We start from the raw sequence: 20,931 nt of genomic DNA, 5'->3' as shown, positions 1-20,931 counted from the left end.
CAGGATTCAAAGTAAATCAAGCCTGAACTCTACAAAATTTAAATATAAGTGGAGAATAGTTTTTAATATGGCTAATACAAATTTAAAAGTGTATGTATCAGTAATTATACAGAGTCACAACTTTTGTTTCTCTTTTACTGCATCATATTAATAATTTCTTCCATTAGTTGCTGCTATGTCTAAATTACCTTTTTTGTCTTTTGGTTTGAGAATTCTTTAGTGGTGCTTATCATTCCTAACAGATGAGACAGATGGCTGTGATGTTAGGAAGGTAATTCTTTATGCCAGTTTTGCATAGAAAGTTCAAGAAATAACCTTAGTGCAGAAAACAAAGCTTGTAATTCATGTTTTTGCACAGAGAAGTTTTGCTAATAATTATTTTGATTCTTTGCTTTTTTTGCTGGAAGTAAAGGAATATTTAGTGCTGATGATTCAGAAGTGATAAAACATGCAAGAAAGTATTACCCTGTTGCTGATGTAGCCTGGTTATGTTTGTATAACCAGGCACTGCCTATCTGCTGAGCAATTCTGTTCTTACATATTTCCTGTCTAGAAAGATTAAAATTATGTTTGCCAGTATTAGTTGATTTGTGAAGTATACTTGTTCTTTACTGATTTCTGTAATGATAGCTCACTAATATTTTTTAGATGTTCACTGTTGTCTTTTAGAGGGTTAGAAATTCAGCTCAGGTGTTTAATATATATATCACATAATAAAAACGGATTCATAATTCAAAATTAAGATACTTGATCTGCATTTATTCAGGAGCCATTTGCATCTCCTGAGTGCCACTGGATATGCTGTGATATGGGAGACTGTGTCTTTTCTGTCCCTTTGTCTCTTTTGTCTCTTTAAAGAATTAAAAATTACTTCTGTCATGAATGTATCTATTTAGTGTTGTATGCTCTGAACCAGGTGACTCCTGCCTTCCATGTTAGTGCCAGCCTTTACTAGAATGCTGCAGTTAAACTGGTGCTTTGTGCTACACATCCCTTTCTGTGATTGTATTTGTGGATGTGTGTAACTGCTGAGATGATTTGATATGGAAATGTTAATTGTAAATTGATAGGATTAGTTACATTTCTGTTTGGGGTGTAGATGATAATCACTGATAAAAATGAGGATTTGTACTAACAGAAATGTTAAAACAGTAAATCCAGGTAGAAAGGATGAGCTTTGTGTATTGCCAAAAAGGGTTTCTTATTTGTTCCCTGGAGGATTTAAGAAATGTCACACTACTGTAGCATGGATTCTTATATTCCTATAAAAGTACTTTAAAAGAACTTAAAAGGAAACAGACTTATGCAGGTGTGTTAAATGATATCAGAGGCTCTTTGCAAAGTAAGATCATAATGAACATGTTGGATTTTGCAAATATGGATAAGCATCAAAATATTTCAGTCTGTTGTGTTAGACTGCAATTGTCAAAGCTCTCATTTAGAGCCTTTCCCCCCACTCCCCATGCAATATTTGGTGTTCAGAGGTTTTACTCTTATCAAAACAATTGCATTTACACAGTGTCTGCATTGGCTGACTGTCAGTGGATCTGTAACCCAAAATTTGGGGCAGCCTACATTAGTACTCATCCCTGAGCTGTTTTGGCTTGGACTGGATGTTTGTTTCTGGGGACAGAGCACAGCACATTTCTCTGGTTCTGAGCATGATCTCACACCCCAGTAGGTGTTGGGAACTCAGGAGCCTTCTCTTTGCTGGTGGTGTGAGCTAAGAACCTCTAAGCCTCCTGTTCAAGAAAATGCAATGAAAAGTAAGGAGCAAATGTTGATGTTAGAATCTGTGTAAGCACAGAAGCTGTAATACAGTCAGGTAGTACAGTATCAAGCCATTACACCCCATCCAAGTTCTCTTTTGTAAGTGTGTTTACCCTGTGCAGCCGAAGCCTTGTGGTCTTGCAGGCTGGTCAAGCCCTGCTCCCTCCTCAGAGTAGCTCCTTCCTTTAAAACAGAGATTCCATCTCCTTGTTACCTACCTGGAAACTCCCATCCTACCTGCTCCCATCAGGCTCAGGGCTGCTCAGCCAGGAAGATGTTTTCAGGAGATGCCTCAGTGGGGAGGACCTGAGTCTTGGTTAGTGACTTCAGTGTAGATCTGTCAGCTCTGTGTCATTTGCTTTCCTGGTTTGTGCTTGCTGGAATGCAACCCACTGTATTCAAGACATAATAAAAGAGGAGTTTTATAATTGACCAAAGGCATACTTTTCTGCTAGCTTGTTTGTAAGTCATGCCATTGCTGTGACTCACTGAATATGCTTATTTGTGTGCAATGAATTAAAGACAAGTGGCCGAACTAGTTGCTATCTCTACGTGTGTGTGTGCAACCCCCTTCAGGAGAGTGCTGCTTTCACAGCAGGAGTTGGGAACTTCTATGTAGAGCAGCTCATGTGCTGTAATAATTTCCAGTTTCCAGCTGCTGAGCTAGGTTTAACTGGTGCAGATATTCATAACTCTTAGCAAGGACTGGCAGTTCAAGAACTCCATTCATGCTTCAGCCACAGCTGCTTCAGGGCACAGCTTCCAGGAGAAGGGTGGGATAGCTTGGCATGGTAACAAATTCCTCCATCCTGAATTTGAGTCACCCCCAGCAGTTCATGCTGCTTCAAAGGGAGGTAATGGCAATGTGTGTTGTGTCCTCTAGAATTCTGTTCAGTAAGAATTTCTCTGTGCCTTTATAAGCATGTTGCTACTGTCAGCATGTAGCTAAATTTGTAACTACAAACTTCCAAGACTTTAGGCACCCAAATGTGTTAATACAACTAAGTCACTGGAATTTTCATGGAATCGCTTTAATGCATTTAAATCAGATGTATATTTCATTCCATTGAACTTTGGTCCTATGTGAAACCATCTCGAACAGATGTTTATGAGATGTTTGCTTGCTGATTAGTTTAAATAAATAAATAATGGGAAGAGAAAGGAAGAAGGGAAAATGCAATTCCAGAAAAAATGCCAGCATCAGAAAATACCCTTTTCTTTCCCTGTTTCTGTTACAAAAATGATAATTTAGGTTTGAGGTAGTGAATATGCTGGCAGAAGTATTTTATAAGGAGTCTGATAATCTCTGACATGTAAGACTTCTCCAGTTAGAATCTTAAATTCTATGCAGAATTTGATAAGTAGTTTAGGCAGATCTTGTAAGCCACAAGTTTATATCCTTTCAGTGACATGGGCTGCCTCTTTCACCCTGGCCACTCCTAATGTGGTACCAAGGCTTTTCTAAATAGAGTAAAAACTAGCAAATACCAAGCCTGTTGGGATTAGTGTTATAATTTCTTTCAAACATGCATTTGTAAAGTTTGTTCGACACTTTTGTTGTCTCTGTGATTCCCATATATAGCAAGCCAAGCTGTGATCCCTGCTAATTGTATAGAAATGTACCTTTATTCAGTACAGTGTAACACAGTATTTTTCTTTATGATGCATTTTGTATTCCTTTCCTTCAAATATTGCATAAACTGTCCTCTTTAACAAGACCCAAGGGCTGATACAGGGATGTTCGTTGCTGCTGTGAGAAGTTGCTTTGTTTCTTCCTGTAATTCCATCCTGACTTGGCAATGCAGGATCAGAGTTATCATTTCATTTGACCTGTAAATCAATCTGTGTAGCATGCAAAGTAACCACGAATGCAAAGGAAATGAGAACAAAGTCATTTGAAAAGCATTTTTTTGGGGCACATTCCAAGCTTCTATTTATGTGTGTTTTATTCCTTCCATGAGGAAACAGTGAAATATGCAGAACTGTAACACAAATACACAAAGAAAGAGGAAAAAGGAAGGATAGAGTGAGAATATTTATGTATGTTAATGAAGAATGGAGGGATTTAAGAAGAACCTGATCTCTTAGCTTTGCAGCAAGGAATAAGGATCTGCATCTTCTTTTCCCTTCTGGCCTGGACTTAGAGCATGACATGGGTAAGTTGCTTTGCCTCTGTGTCTTACTCCTCTAACTTAGCAAGGAAGAATGTTGTGAAGAATGTTGTGTTATCATAACAATTTGGGTCTTATATTGCATTTGTTGTTGTATCAATATTGTGTTGATAAAGTTTTTTAAGGATGACTTCATGCCTTAGAAATGTTTGACATGTACCAATGTTTAGCATTTGGCTATGTGAAAAATACTCTGAAGTTTCCTTTCCCAAATTCAGATCCCATGATTTATCTTTTTGACTAAAAATTCTATGCCCAGCTAGACATAATTAGAGGAGAGTTCTATTATTTTCTCTTCCATTAACATTGGAAACCTGATTTAAATGCTTTTTAGCATTTTCTGCCTTCTCTCACATAAAGGGTGAATATCTTCCTATTGTTACTTCCCTTCTCTCAGCTCTCTATCATTTTAGACATCCTTGTTATGAGGGTGGTTGTTTTTGTAGTCACAAAGAGATAAGTTCCCTTAATCAAAAGTACTTACAGCCTACAACAGCTCTGCCCAGACTTCTCTGGGGCTGCAGAGGGCATCAGCACTCTGTACCCTGTCCAAACTAGTCTCACCACTCTGAGTTCATAGACTGTGTCAGTACCTCTGATGGGCACCAGCAGATGCCCAAACACATGGGAAGCTTGGACAAATCTACTAATTTAGGGCTTACATGCAGAAATTTTTAATAAGTCAACTGAAGAGAGGGTATTTTTTGTATTGGGTATTTCAGCAAAACCCTGTCCTTGAGTAGGTTTTAAAAGAGAGCTTAGTCTGATTTTCTGCTATTCCTCTGCCTTTGGGCACTCCAGAACATCCCATCCTGCCTGTGACTCATGCCAAATATCTGGCTGTCATCTTAACTCACACCTCTGTGGAGATTTTGATGCTCTGGTTACTCTGTTAAAGGCTCCTTTCTACATAGGATCTGATTGAAAACCATTCTTCAAGTTACCCCACAGCTGGAGCACAGCTCCTGTTCTGTGGCCTGGGAGTGCAGAGCTGTGAAGTTCACAGGACCTCTGAATGACCTGGTCTCACACATCTGCCTTCTGGGCCATGGTTTGAACCCCTGTGGGCTCCAGTATGCAGCAGTGATCAGAACCAGCACAGGGACCAGGCTTTGTACACTGGGGACAGAGATTGTCTTGTCTGTTTTCTGCCAAATCCTCCTTACTCAATTCAGGCTTGGCTCCAGCAGCATGGGATTTGAAATGAACTTGTGTAAGCATACTGGGTTCCTCTATGAAACAGAGCAATTACACTTCAACATTGCTTCACAGTCTGGACGTGAGCAGTCTTTTCATAACCCAACACAACATTTCAGAAGTGTGGCCCTCCTCCTTGTAAATAAATGGACAAACTCCCTGACACCTTCCTGTTGTATTTTATAGTCATCTGCTACAAGTACTGGATGTTTTGTTTGTTTCTCTGTGCCTATGAACTATGAATGGTCATAGGAGAAAAAGTAGAAAAAGTAGAAAAAGGAAGTATAGAGTGGTGATTCAAGACCAAAAGCAAGCTCCAATCTTAATGCAGCAGCTTTTCTCCTTGTAACTTTAGCTTCTGTTTCTTTCAGAAATACTTAGCAGGATTCATTGAATAAAATATGACCATCCCTTTCCACTAAAGGTAAGAGAATAAGCATAACAGGAGAGGTACAAAATACCAGTTCTGAAAACTCCTCTGAGGTGTTCCCTGCTTGCCAAGGTGGAAACCAAAGCAAAGTTAAAATGCTCTTTGTTAAATTTCACTGAAGAGTGGGGGATTGATATCCTTTGAATAAACTGACAAGCTGCTTTGACTTGTGAAGGAGTTCTGGAATAGTTCAGGGATGGAATGGGTACTTTATTTCTTGCATTAAATGGTAAAAGCTGTGGACAGCTCAAAACGGACATTTTGGTCAGTTTGGTGTTCTTGGGGATTTTGCTGTGAGCTGAGCTTGTCACTCACTCAGCAATCCAAGAAGTGCAGATTAATTTGACAGGTACAATATTCTGGTTCTAATGCCAGCGACAGGGACTTTAGAACATACATGTTTATGTAAAAATATATTTTCCTAGGTGTCAGTTTAAATTCTTGTCAGCACGTGAACATTAAATTACTTTTAAATTGCAATTGGTTACCTATGAACTTGAGATATTTCTAACATGCAAACATTGAAAACTGTAGTAATTTATATTTAGATGTGGGAGTGTTTCTTTAGCATCTTAACTACTGTTTTGAGACTTAATTTTAGACACACCCATTGAAAAATGTTGGGTTTGATTTCTCATTGTTTAATTTGCAAAAGTATATGTGTTTTAAAAGTGCTTTAAAATCTTATGACAGAGCACATATATAATTATTAATAATTTCATTAATTCATCATTCATTTTAAATGCATTATTTAACAGTACATCACCTTTTCCTGTTCTGTTGTGTACAAGGTAGTTTATTACCTTCATTCATCCTGGAAGTCAAAGAACAACCCTTGTGCCTACAGTTAAGCTTCTCTGCAAATACAAAATTGGGCTGGGGATGGAGATGGAGAAGTGAGGATGAAAGTGCTGAGTAGCACTGCCAAACAGGATTTTTGTTTCTTCTCTAGTAGTTTATCTACAGAGTGATGGTACCAATGGTGCATTTGTGTTGCATAGTGTCTTGCACTTTTACCAGGTAAGTGAGAGGTACCATCCCGTTAAGAATGGTCTGATGTGCAGAATTTTAATTTTTTTTTCCTGAAATGGAACGTAAATTATGTACAAATTAAGCCCTGCCCTTTTTTGGCTCCCTGCCAACCACCAGCTACAAAGGAGAGGAACAGCAAAAGGCCTGAGCACACTTGAACTTCTCTGTCTGCCTGAGAGCACCTGATGCCCTTGAGTCACAAATTGTCCAGCACAGAGACATCTCACCCTCCTACCTGGACAGGAAGGCCTGGGAGAGCACTGACAGCAGGATTCTACCAAGGGTACCTACTACTTCTTTAGCTATTTTTATAAACCTGATAATGTTTGACTTTTACTTTTAATGGGAAGTAATTAGAACATTTCTGATATTTGAAATGACAGTAGGGAAACTAAGAGCAGCTCACACTACATGTGCTGCATAAGGTGTGACTGCTCATCATGCAGAATACATTAATAAATAAGAATAGTTCCTAAAAATTCAGAGAAAAAAAGAAGTTACTGATTCTGAAAAGAAGCATTTTCAAAAAGAAAATTGCTTATGTTCAAAATTTGGAAACAATTTTCTAAATCCATGAAGCAGATTAACATATTAATGCTACTAGTGTTTTTAAAAAAGGAGATCGCTAGGAAACTTTAAACTTTTTTATGCAACCTCCAGCTTACTTAAACCTTAAGGAGATATTAATGACAAGTCTTCAAATAAATACTATTTCTCAAATGCCTTTTTGTAATATATGTGATAAGCTTGACTTTATTTCTCCTTACAGTGTGTAAAAAAATGCTTTTACTCAGAAGACAAGGCAAAAGAATTTTATGTGGCTTAAGACTCCTGCATAGCATACTCTAGAGATACAAATTTGTGTTTCCTTGCTTGAACAGGACAGCTTACTTAATTGTATTACATTAGTTGTAATTTAAATTTTGTTTGGAAACATGGATTATTTTTCATTTTTTAAATGTCAGGATGTTTTTCAATGTGAGGAGCTTGTGTTTTACACTGTTATGCCACTCAGTTTACTGAATTGAGTGAACTGACATTGGTCTTAAAACCTTGTAACAGTGTGGAGAATATGGTCCTTTCCTGTGTCTGAAATCTAAAACCCAACATATAAAATAAGAAGAATATCACAAACGAAATTATAAAATACTAAGTAAGCAATGGCTAAAGTAGTCCATAATTTTGTGTGCTGTAGCTGCATTTTGTGTTACTTTTTGAGAATTTTTTTTGTCACCCTGGAAGTGACAGAGCTGCCAGCTACAAGCCATGCCCCTTTTGTGCCTGAGCTCTGCTGAAGCCTGGTATAAATGGCTGAGACCAAACTGTACATAACTGTGAGGCTCCTCTCATATAAGGAGCTCTCCAACCAAATGAGAAAACCAAAACAGTCTGCAGAGATTGGGTCCATATTCCTATACTAAACTGCAGGCACCCAGTTGGGCTCCCACTTTATGGTGACATGACTGATTGCAGATTCTTCTGGATATTTGTTTGGAGGTATAAAAGTCTAGATCCCAATGTGCAAAAGCCAGGCATGGAATCAGGACAACAGGGGCTCTCTGTGTGGGAAAATTAAATTTCTTGGACAAGTGATTAATGTAGAATAAAGTAATTTTCAGTATAGAACAAGGTGTACAGATGGGTAACTCCCATGGAGTTGTTATCCTAGAATGATATTCTAATCAGTTCTCCCAACTCAATGAACCCACAGGGCAGATGGCTTATCTCTTCTGCCCCTTGTTGGTTTAGCTGTCTATGAATGCCCTAAAGAGAATAATACAGTCAAAAGTTAGTGAGAACTGGACAGAAAAAGAAATATATTTAGACATATAGAAAGAAAGAAATATAACTAGAAAAGCTTAAAATGGTAACAAATCTTTATCATTGCTGAAGACCCAAATGTGAAATAAAGTTGATTCTAAAAATAGAATTGATCTTATATTCCTTATCTAATGTCTTGGTTTATTTTCCTGACTAATAGGATAATATCAATTTAGCATTAATAAATCAGAAGTTAATGAGTTTTCAAGGATAAAATGTTTGATTAAACCAAATATTTAAAAATGCCATTATAGCTGTTAAGGTTAGGTAATTATAATGGCTCTAAAATCCTGTAATTTCTCTTCATTTCTATATAATATGAAGCCTAGGGATATGAAGAAAATACTAAAATACATGGAAAGCCCATCACCAAAATTAAGAATTTATACATTTTAAAGATATTAAATATGTTAAACATAATAAAACTAGTATGGGAGCATTGTAATGTGAAAGTAATTGAAATTACCCAGACCTCAAAGCATCATGCAGGAATTTTCAAGACATTTTATCTGTTGCAGTCGTGATGCCAGAGGGATCCACAGAAGAGCTCCACAGCAGCCAACCCTGTGAGAGCCAAGTGACTGAGCCTGCTGGGCTGCTGGCTCCCAGGAGCAGCAGGACACTGGTGACAGGAGGTGGAGGCTACCTGGGATACAATCTGGGATGTGCCCTTGTTAGCTCTGGAATTGCTGTTGTGCTGTTTGATGTTCGGAAACCTAAATGGGAAATTCCAAGCGGAGCGGATTTTTTCAAGGTACGTTGGAGTTGCATGTCTAATGCTCATTCTCAAGGCTTCCTCTTAAGGACCTTTGATTAAAACATTTATGGAAAAGCCTTTCAGGACAAGAAGAAGCTGTGGTAAAAGGTCCTTGCATGCATAAGTACCTGATTGAGGGATGACAAACAGGGTCCCAGTGTCTCGGTGTCACCGGTGATGCTCTGTTGAGAGGTGCCATTCAGCCCCACATGGTAACAGTGAACAGTGAAGGGACAAAAGTTCCTGCTCAGGGGAATTATTTCAAGTAAAAAGGTAAGAGCCAAGACAGGGCAATAAAAGGGATCACAAATGCAGAACGACTGCCATGCAGAGAATGACTGAGATAACTGGGATTTCCAGTCTGGGAAAGAGGTGACTCAGGAGCAGGAGAGCTCCACAGGCTGGGAGTGGCACTGTTCACTGTCCTTCCAGTGCAAGAAGGGCCATCAGGAATGAGGAGTCAGTTCAGTACAAACAAAATGATGTGGCTTTTCGTGCAGTGGGTAAAAGGCATGTACAAAGCCTCAAGAAAAATTTACCTTCATTGGAAACTGCTGAATAGATAAATTAATTTAGGCTCAAGAAATCTAAATGAAAATGCTTCAAGACTAGAAGAGCATTCTGCAGGAAAGCATCACATTTGCTTCCCTGTTCACACTCTTCCTGCAGCACCCATTTATGAGCACTGCTTCTTTCTGATTTTAACAATTCAAGGAATGACTGTGTCTGAAAAAAGGGGGAGCACAAGAGGTCTCCAGTATTGGACAGCTCAGTGCCATGTGTGGAGGACACATTCCCCAGTACCTCTCACAGCTGCTTCAGGGGCTCAGGTCTGGGCTCTGGGGGCACTTCCTGGGTGCCCCTGTCATGTCACACAAATTCTGGCTAAACCCAGGGTATTGCTCAGCTGATCTTTTCTGAGCATTTACTGTAAGAACATTTGCCACCCCTGCTAGAACTGGGAAGTTGGTGGCAAAGCTGGAAGGGATCACAGGACCTTGGTCCTGCAGGCCATCATTGTGATGCCAGGTTTTCTCCTTTGGGCTACATCACCCTCTGGGGCAGGTGGAAGGGAGGCACGGGGGATGAATGATTCTGGGGAGAGCAGAATACCAGGCTAAGCAGATCTTGTCTGACTCAGGATGTTTTTGAGTTGAATTTCACAAACAACTTTTAAAATATGGAAGAGGAATAAAGTATTATTGAGGAACCATTCAAACACCATAAGATTGATTTGTTAATGCTATAAATCCACATAATTTGATTTGTTTGTGGACTGATGGCAATTTACATCTTCTAAAGGGGACTTGAGATCTCACAAATTATCTTCTAGAACAGCATTTTTTTATAGATCAATTTAAAAAGAGTAAATATTACAAAGTGTAGGAGAGTTACCTGGAGTTACTATGGAGTACTAGTAAATGAATTAATAAGTGACTTCAGAGGTTTGAACCTTGAGCAGTGATTTGGAGATGGCTAATACTGTTTGTACTGGTTAGATCCTGTAGCATTGCATTGAGGGTGGGAAGTATAGGTCAGCTGTATTTGTGAAATACTTTAGGAGAGGAGGCAACCCTAGGAGAAGAACACTGAGAGTTAAAGACTGATTAGATTGGCTTTTAATTTTACCTTCAGTTGTTTCTTTTGGGATTATTTTATCAATTATGTAGACATGGAGAGTATGTATGAGGAGTACTGCTAATGTAGTATCACCTGGTATGCAAAAATGCAATATTATGTTCTAACCCCATCACAGGATTTAATACTAGATAAAGGTGTGCTCAGTGATACATAGAATTTCATAAATGTGATTATAGTATACACTAATGTACACTAAAGTATTAAACACATACAGATTGCACTGAGATTTTGCTCTTATACAAAACTGTAGTTAATTTATAGAGTGTACCAAACAAGCCTTAGATGGATAAAAAGACATTTGTGATGACAGCACAGATCATGTCTCAAGGTGCCAAAAGAAATGGGGTTTTCTTATTTGGTGATTCCAAGGCAAACAGCTGAACCCTTCGTGCTGTGATTTATTGTCCCTGGGGCTGGATTCTCCAGCCCTTGAGCACTTGCTGCTCCCATTCAAGTCAAACAAGTTTGGCCAGCCTGGAGGCTGCAGGACTAAGTGTGAAAATATGCATTATAATTGAAGCCAACAAGAGTCATCTTTGTTTTGCAACAAAATACTGGCAAAATTCCTAGTCACTGCCTTTTCTTCCTGTCCATAATATTTAATTTAATTGTTATTAAGTGCTGTGAAAAACAGACCAGAATACCTTTAGATTTCCCTTACTAGCCATAGTTTAAATAGAGTTCTACAGAGAACATAAGGAGCTCTCCCTGTCAAAAATTCATTCTTTTCTCATTTTACAGGGTGATGTGAGGGATTATGAAGCAGTGTTCAAAGCATGTGAAGGGGTTGACTGTGTTTTCCATGTAGCTGCATGTGGAATGTCGGGATTGGAACAAGCAAGTACCGTTTTCCTAAAGTTTCCTTCGGTTACTTTTGAGAAAGAAAAAATTGTCCGCACGTAACAAAGAATGCAATTTTACAGTATTTATGTCAGACAGAAGTTGTTATAAAGGACAGGTCATCCACACAGGAAATAAGGGAGGTATTCCTTAAGTAATAAAGTCAAAGTGTGAAATTAATGTACCACAAAATATTCTAGAAAAATGAGATCATAGTTTTAAGATCTTGGATAAGAAGGTATAGCCTTTTTCTCTGATCTGAAGAAGAGTGACAGCATTGCTCCAAAACTAATACTGATGCATTTTCTTCTTGTGAACTCAGTCATGAGGAAACAGACAACAATCAATATGTTATGCTGTATAACAGTGACAGTCACAGAAGGTGTTATCAAAAAAGTCATGAACCTACTGATTTATTTCTAGAAACAGGACAGATTGCCACTGAAACATGAACTTGTGAAAGCTTTCAGGGAGCATAACCCCTGCCCATAATTCTTGTTTATATATCATGGATTATCTGGGCTGTGACAAAATACTGAAATATTATTATTTCCTTTTAGATGCATTTTATTTTTCGTTTTTCAACTTTCTTTGCTCATACACTGAACAAGACAATAAAAATGAGAACTGCCAGAAATCACTTTATGTCAGACAGACAAAACTAACATATATCACAAAAAAAGACTCAGCTATTCTAGATCTGGCAATTATAACCATCATATTGTAAATGTGACTTGTTTGATTAATTAAATCTTGTGCAAACTCTATTTCTAGCTTCAAAAGAAAGATCAGATTGAATCCATAAATGTTGGAGGCACAAAAATAATAATTGATGGTAGGTACCTAGATTTTCTTTCCCTGCATCTGATCCAAACAATGAATTAAAAACTAACTGGATGTTTCCTTTGGAGATCAGACAGTAAAATGAGTCTATTTTCTCCCTCCTGTCTGAGTATGATGTAAACCTGAGTGTGCAGGTCCCATTAAAGCTGGTAGATATGCCACTGGTTTGAACTGGGGATACATTTTCAAGCTGGACTTCATTCCTTGGGGATCCAACTAAAGCTCTCCTCCATGTTATTTTTTCATTTTTTCCCCTTTATTCTACGTAATGGAGGAGTGTTATCCTCTTTCCACATAGAAATAACATAAGAGCTGTTGTACTGTTTGTTGTGCCATAAACATTTGGTAACAGGCTCCATAGATGTGTAAGTATATTTAGCTATTATTTTATCACATTAATATGGAATACCTTCCATCCTTTCTGCTTACTGTGATTCTTTTTATTGTATATTGATTTTTAACTAGTGTTCCTGGAAGATGCCAATAGATCTCTTTCAGTATATTCAATTCCAGAAAGAACATTTTCTGAGTGTAATGTAAATACCAAAGCTACCTTCTCTTTGTTTTTCCCTCAAAAACCAAATGGGGAAAAAAAAGGCAGCAAAATGGCAAAATCAGTTTTCATTTAGACTAATTTTCATGCAGCCTGTGTTATTACTGAAAAAAATGCAGAAATGCAATAGTAAGCAAGTAAAACTCTAAATGAGTTAGAAGGAAGAATTGCCACATATTCCCTTCTTCCTTTCCCAACCTCCAAACCCACAGAAACATGTCATGTCAAATTTCCATAGGCTCCCAGCAAACCAAGATGCTGGGAGGACCATGAACCTGCTCATCATCATTTTAGTAATACACCTTATTAGTGTATTTTTTCCCAAATATTTACAACAATAATTACATTTATTATTTTCAAAATGAGCCATTGAACCAGCAAGACAGACTCCTCTGTAGATTCTAAAAACTCCTGAGTTTGCATTTTAATTCAACTTCAGAAATATTGTTAAATTATAAGGAAATTGGCATTATTGAAGTTTGCAATGACAGATATGCAGTAGAATTTAGCTACAGTGTCTTAGCTACACAAGACTGGAATTCCTAATTAAGTCTTTGCTTTGCAAATAACATTAATTTCCTTTGCATTTAAAGCACAGCTGATTATACACTAGCAGGATATGTTTTCCTGTTAACACATCCTTTGTCACTTAGGAACAGACTGAAGGAAAGACAAAGGAAGTTTTGTGGCATGTGGGCAGAACAGGCCTGTGCTCCTGTGTGACTTCATGTTCCCTCAAAGTGAGTGAGGTGCAAGAACAGCTCATGGAACTGAGGGCAACGCAGTGGCCTTGGAGTGGCTGCTTCCCACAGCACTGCCCCAAGGGCTGTACCACAACAAACGTTCTTACTCATTTCCTTTGTATTCAGTTTGTAAAATGAACATGTTTTAAGAAAGATTCTCAAGGAGGAATTTTTCCCCCACCAAGATAATTCCTCTACCCAGTTGATGACAGCAGTCCAGTGATATGATAGTTACAGGTACCTCATCATGAAACATTTGGAGACCACAATGTGTAATAGTCACATATTTGGGATGAAAAATTCCAGCTGAATGGAAGATAGTATTATATTAGATGATAAAGTAATGTGAAAATTAAAATACTACCTTTTTTTTCCTATAATTGTAATGTTTGTTTTAAAAAAGAAAATCTGCCAGTTCTGTTATTTCTCCCTTTTTATTTTTGTTTTAAAATAATTTATTTTGTGTATCATTGTAGTCTGCAAACAAAGAAATATCCCTAGACTGATATATACCAGTACAGTGAATGTGGTGTTTGGAGGGAATCCTATTGAAGAAGGAGATGAAGAAACCGTGCCATATTTTCCACTGGAAAAGGTACTTTTTCCATGGGATGGTGTGGTATTTACTGTGCTCCAAAGGGTAGATTGTGTGAAGGCTGTTCTGAGAGCCCAAGCTGTTTTACTGTAGATGTTCTCAGTACATTCAGCACAAAAAGTAAGTTAAGTAAATACAAATGGACTTAAGTTCACTCTGAAGCTAAACTGGTGCCACTAAAATGTAAATCTTGTCATAAACAAATTATATATTTAGTAAATCCTACTATTTCTGGTTTTGTTTTGCTCAGCTGATATCTGTGAGCTGGCTAGATTGAAATGTCAGGCATAAACAGTAAGTTTGCCTTTACAGATTCAGTAATTATCTTATTCTGCTTCCTCATAGCAATTTAATCATTATTCCAGAACCAAGGCAATTGCAGACCAAATGGTTCTTGCTGCTAATGGAACTTTACTCAAAGGTACATGTAAAGCATTTGGGGCTTTTCTATCATTAGGAGTGCTAGTGGGAATTCCTTTCTCCAGTTGCTCATTTATCAATAGCGTATTTTAACTGAAACAAGGATTTACTTGTTTCTGTTCCTGTCTTCAGTGGATAATTAGCTGTTCTGATAATACCAATTTGTTAGCACTATCCAATGGGTTCTTCTTTTAATCCCAGGAAGATTTTTCAGGCTTCTAAGCTCAGGTCTGTCACTGTTACTAAATTCAATTTCACACAGAAATTAAATCAGGTTCCCAGGAAGCCGAACCACACAGAATGGTCAAAATGAGCCTTAATTTTGACAGTGTAAATTCAGACAATATGTGTCAGCCATACGTTGCCATCAGAGCTGTCTGACAGTCACCTGTTGCTCTCTCTCCAAGGAGGGGACAAGCTCCACACGTGTGTGCTTCGCCCACCGGGCATCTACGGACCAGAAGAGCAGCGGCACCTGCCTCGAGTAGCCGTATGTGTTTTGTAGTCAGCTCTGGAGGACACCACAAGTAGTTGTAAGGGCATAACACAAGTGGTAGTACCTTGATTGGTTCCTAACCATCCCTGCAGGAATGTGGTGAAAGCTTAGGACAGGTGATGTGGTGCAGGGTAACAAATAGCAGGAAACCAGCACTGCGGGCCGGGATCAAGCTGGGCTTCTCAGTGAAAAGGAAAAGTGGAAGGCTGAAATGCCATGGTAAAAGAACTAGGTTTGCGTCCTTATCATTTAATGGAATTAATTTAGTTTCTTTTAAATAGGCACTTAAGTTTCTGCCAAAAAATATATGTCACTATATTTTGCAACTGCCTATCAGTGCAACTGTCTTTGATTTCCAAAACCACCCACTAGTTTGTTTTTTTTCTTGTGACATGTTTCTTGTGGTGTAATTGTACACAAACACAGTAAATTCCAAATATTTGGGAATATTTGGGTCGAGACAAAATCAGTATTATAGTGCATAATAAAGGAATAATGTAGTTATCTCATGCTTTCTGTCTCTACAGATAAATATCCAGCGGAGACTTTTTAACTTCAAGTTTGGGAATCACAAAGTTCAGATGAACTGGGTTCACATAGGAAATCTAGTGCAAGCTCATTTACTGGCTGCTGAGGCTCTCACCTCTGAGAAGGGCTATGTAGCTGTAAGTAAACCATATAATCATTGTGTCCTAGCTTGAGTTCTCAAACAGGTTTAATTTTTGATGTTTTGAGATCAAAGAGTGTCCAAAGAGTCATATGCTAAATTCTCTAAAATTGTGTGTAGCTCCACAAGTACACAGACACTGCAAATGCAAATACATTTTGCTCATATTTTAATGATGTTTTTGTTTGGTTTGAAAATACATAATTTCCTGGGTTACTGGAGGAAACTGTATTTTTAACTAGCTTAATATATTCACCATTACACAAATCTGTATATCCTTTTATTCTCTTGAAAACAGATGCATAAAATTTAGAACAACCATTCTGAGGCATTCCAGTTGAATTTTCAGAGCTGAAAATTCCAAAAAGTGATGTACAAAATTAATGGACATTTTTTAGAGGGTTTTCCTTTTGTTCTACTGGTTTTAATAATTTTTAGCAATTGCAATACCAGTCTTAGGACTGTGAAGCATTACAGAACTGACAGCGTTGCAGCAGCTGCTGCATTCACAGTTCCTGAAGGTCCCAGGTTCATTTAGATTAGTAGGAACATACAGACAACAGGGACTGACAAAGGTGAACACCTCTCCACGTGTTCTCAACTAGTTCAGTGCTTGGAAGCCACGCAGCTGTTTCAGTTTGATGTCATTGCCAGAGTCCCAGGTTTGTTTGGGTGCTCAGGTGTTCCTGGTACTCAGAGCTAGGCAGACTCCTCATCCAGAGCACAGCTGGAACTCGATCTCAGAGCTGTGTTTGTTTAATGCCATCAGCTCTGCCCCTTCTGTTGGATTCACAAAGGTAATTCTATGCCCAGCACTTAATGAAGAACATAATGCTCCAACAGCTGGGCTACTACATGGGGAAACTGAGCTCTGATCTACACTACACCATGGTTAATCACCATGAGCTCTACCACCACTGTGGGCTAACCACAGTGAAGCCCAGTATGGGCAGTTTCTTCTGTGTACATTCACCTTGTGCATGCTGGCATGTTGCTCACAAAATCATGACAGGTAGGTAGCTATGAGAGAGACAGAAAATGCCCTCCTGTGCACAGTTTTGTCACTGTTTTTCTCTGCTTCTTTACCAGAGTGGTCAGGCTTATTACATCCACGATGGTGAAAATGTCATCTTCTCTGAGTGGATTGTGCCTCTGGTACGTACTGCACAGCCCTGCAGCTCCCAGCACCACGTGGGCACAAGTCCCATCACTGACACACCAGACCAACTAAATGAAGTTCTGTGCACATAAATTACTGAATTACTTCACATTAAACTCAGTCCTGTTTTCCCTGCATATCCCAAAGTTCCACTGGTGGTAAGGGAAGTTTTGGATACATGCAACTGTGGAGAATGACCCTACTGCTGGGAGAGGATTTAGCTGGGAAATCCAGCATCTGCTGCAGGACAGAGCATTTCATGAAGCAAACCCACAGTGTATAGCAAGCTCTGCCACTGGCATCTAGCAGGACTCTTACAGTCATTGCTTATCCCTTTGTCCTGGCATCAGCTGCAGCACAGAGGGGAAGCCCTTCCCATTCACAATCTAATCTTAGAAGCTAAAAAGAGACAACACTATATTTTCAGAAATATCAGGCTGGGATTCTAGGAGCATGCCAATGAAATGGCCTTTTATTCCCCCTTACTGTCCGATTGCAGATAAAGGGTGGGAGGTGGACACCATAGCATGAGCAGTGAGCTTCAATTGCATTTCTTACTACCTGTATTGACAGGAAGACTAGCTGAAAAAAAAAAAAAAAAGTTTAGATACAAGTTTCATCAACACTCTTTTTTTTTCCCATTTTCATGCCTCATTGAATCCCTCAATTTGGTATAAGTTCTCTCTTATTCTTTCTTTTTATACCCTTTTTTAGTTTGAAAAATTAGGCTACAGGAAACCTTGGATACATATTCCTGTTCTCCTGGCTCATATAGCAGGTAAAAAAAATAAAACACATTCTTAAATATTGTGGTGGATTTTTTGATTTTTTTTTTATTCCTATGAAGCTATATAGTGGTTTTATGAAATGGAGGCACCCAAATTGCAGGAATTATTTAATTTAACGTTATTTTAATTGAGAATAATCGCCTGTGCCATGTGGTATTAATTACACCAGATAAAGTTTAAATGCCATTCCTAAACTCATCCTGTACATTATAAATTAAACAGTGCCTTCTACCAGTAGGAATTACAGGATGTATGTCAGCTTTGTCTCAGTTTATTGTTATCCAGATGTCTCATTAAATAATTTCTGTTTCACAGCCACTGTGATGGAATATCTGCACCTGATACTAAAACCAGTTTTTAGCTTTACACCTTTCTTGACAAGGAATGAGGTAAATATATATAAAAAGGATAATGTTTATATATTTCTGACTCAAATTTTCATTAAGGATGTGATACATCCATTGGATTGTCTGCGTTGCAGCTCTGTTTTCTGTTCTGTTTTGATTGTAGTATCACTGTTGATATATTTTCATCCAAGTTCTAGAAAATTGGATATTAAAGTCACTACCATAACTGTCCTTTTGACTTTCAGGTGTGGAATGTCACCGTAACTCACACTTTCCGAATAGACAAGGCACGAAATCAACTTGGTTACAAACCAAAGAAATTCTCATTTGCTGATTCTGTGGATCATTATCTAAAAACAAGACCTACCTGCCATGAAGATCACACTTTCCTTAAAATGGTGTTTGTTTTTGGCATTTTGCTAAGTTTGATAATTCTTTCTTTCTTCTAAAATCAAATAACCTCTTACTGTTCCAGAAAACCTCATTTTGTTTCCGAGTATTAACTGTCTGGTCATAGTACATTCCTCATTCTTCAGCCACTCTGGACTTTGCGATTCATATGACCGTGATGGCACCTGTCTGACCTCATTAAGAAGGAAAAAATAACCTAAACAAAAAACAACTAGACTAGTGAAAACACAGGATGTATCAGGAAATGTTCACCAAGAGCAACACAGTGTTGCAGCAAAGGAGTTCATCACAGATGGGTGCAGGAACAGTTTTAATGGATCTTCATTAAGTGGTTGTTTCATGCTGGGAAGCATGATAATTCAGGAGGGTGAGAAGGTGGAAGTAGAGGAACTGTCACAGGACAACAGTGCTCTAATAAGTCCAGTAGCTCCAATGAAGAAAAGGGTGCCTAAACTCTTCTGATGAAGCCATGGTTACAGCTACTGTCAGTTACCCTGTGGAATTACAGAGACCTGAGAAACAGTACCAAAATACGGAAAGTAAATATTTATAAATAATAGGTGATTAGAGGAATGAAAATCATAGTTATGTAAAATAGTTCTGTTGTTCTAAAGATTTTTAAAAATGTAATAAATATCATTATGTGTGTTTGTAAATCAAATATCCTTTCAGTGCAATAATAAATAATATCTGAACCAAATACTGTTTTTAAGGAGCTTGTGGGAAGGAGGAATTCAGCCAGCTGTTACTGCTTCCTGGAGTTACACTCTCCAAACCCTGCAGCACTATTGGCACACACTGTGTGTTCAGGGAAATGCATTTTGGGGTGAGCAGAGAAGCCAAGCACCAAGGCAGGAGTGAGAATCCCACCTCTCTCTTTTCCCCTTTATTAAGTCTTACATCAGTTGCTTCTTGGGTGGACTGTACTACATGAACCACCTGTGCTACATGTACTCACCAGGTGTAGCCCAGACAAACCTTAAAGACGAGGTTTTTCCTTAGGAACCACCTTTGCTCTGACCAGGGAGCAGCTGCTCCCTCTCTTGCACCCCACATGAATCAAGAGAGCTGCATTTGCCACGGTGGGCCATGGAAGACAATGATAGAACAGCTCTGCCACCTGATTATCACCTCTCTGTGTTCATTTTGCCTTTTCTTAGCATTTTACAGGATTTTTAAGACCAGTAAGTTTGTAGAGATTCTCTCACTCTAAAGCTATAGGTTATGCAGGAGTGCCAACAGTAACCCTAGAGAAATACAGGTTACAGGTAAAAGACAATACACAGTAACAGGAAAATACATGAGCAACCACAATTATCACTGCAACTTGGGTAAGCAAAGATTTGTTTTATTTTTTTTTCCTCTTCACTAAACAAACAGTTTTGTGTGCAGTGAAAGCAGTAGAGTCTGCTCGATTATGGATTTGTATTTGGAGATTGTCCTTCTCCATGCAAAGTGAGCTCCCACTGTACATCTTCCTTTAGCAGGGGCACTGCTCAGCCCTCTCTCCTATTCCTGGCAATTGACAGGAAGCTTAAAGATGCTCTGTATATATGAGACCTTTGTCCAGGTTTAAAACTAGTAAAAGTCACAATTTATCACTACAGAGCTGCAGCTGAGCCAGCAAGAGCTGCAGACAGGTGGTACCATGTAATTTCTCCCTACAAATGCAGAATAGAAAACAGTTAGTGTAAAGTTATGTCCCAGTGAGAGCATTGTAGTTGCATGCAAACATTCGATTTGGTTCTAAATTAGTTATTTATAAACCCTTCATAGTGCTTTTACTGGACTAATAGCTCAGGATGCATCCTGGATTACACCAACACTTTTCACAGGAATGCAGGCTCTGGCCTTGTTCAGATGTTCATCAGTGAGGACTAACCAAGGAATTTGCTGGCTTTGTGGTTGTAAGTCCCTGTGGAGTCCCATCATTTCAGTCCTGTAACACCAAACCCGTGGTTTGTTATTTGGGTAAGATGATTTTTACATCACTGTTTTAACAGCACTGATTAACAATAACTGGCTTCAGTACATCAATTTATCTTTCTTACAGATGCAGTATTTGAGATTTTAAAACAATCATCCGTACCAGTTGTGAATTACCAGCTCTCTTATTTCGGTGGGTCTTTACTGAGTCTCAGTTAAAGCTGACTCTTGAGTTACTGCTACTCTAACATAACTGCAGTGTGTCTTTAAGTGATTAAAATTTAATGTGACTGTTCAGACATAGTACAGCTGTAACAAAAGAGG

General features: G+C 38.4%; 1 protein-coding gene across 1 annotated transcript; it reads left to right on the top strand.

The window, feature by feature from the left end:
* The first annotated feature begins 8,944 nt into the window (after positions 1-8,944).
* On the top strand, positions 8,945-19,144 carry LOC134050461 (putative short-chain dehydrogenase/reductase family 42E member 2). The gene is made up of 11 exons (XM_062503536.1): positions 8,945-9,175; positions 11,561-11,656; positions 12,434-12,494; positions 14,275-14,393; positions 14,739-14,814; positions 15,221-15,303; positions 15,837-15,974; positions 17,066-17,131; positions 17,850-17,913; positions 18,239-18,312; positions 18,516-19,144. The coding sequence occupies exons 1-11, from the start codon at positions 8,945-8,947 to the stop codon at positions 18,717-18,719; spliced, it is 1,212 nt and encodes a 403-aa protein (XP_062359520.1). The 3' UTR covers positions 18,720-19,144.
* The last annotated feature ends 1,787 nt before the right edge of the window (positions 19,145-20,931 follow it).

The sequence above is a fragment of the Cinclus cinclus genome, chromosome 16 (genome assembly GCF_963662255.1).
Source record: "Cinclus cinclus chromosome 16, bCinCin1.1, whole genome shotgun sequence".
Lineage (NCBI taxonomy): Eukaryota > Metazoa > Chordata > Aves > Passeriformes > Cinclidae > Cinclus > Cinclus cinclus.
This window is presented reverse-complemented; position numbering and strand designations above follow the sequence as displayed.

Excerpts from the sequence above, each read along its gene's own strand:
- LOC134050461 (XM_062503536.1), top strand. The coding sequence starts at position 8,945 with ATGCCAGAGGGATCCACAGAAGAGCTCCACAGCAGCCAACCCTGTGAG. Across the intron at positions 11,657-12,433 it reads GAATGTCGGGATTGGAACAA|CTTCAAAAGAAAGATCAGAT; the intron begins GCAAGTACCGTT and ends CTCTATTTCTAG. Across the intron at positions 15,304-15,836 it reads GGCACCTGCCTCGAGTAGCC|ATAAATATCCAGCGGAGACT; the intron begins GTATGTGTTTTG and ends CTGTCTCTACAG.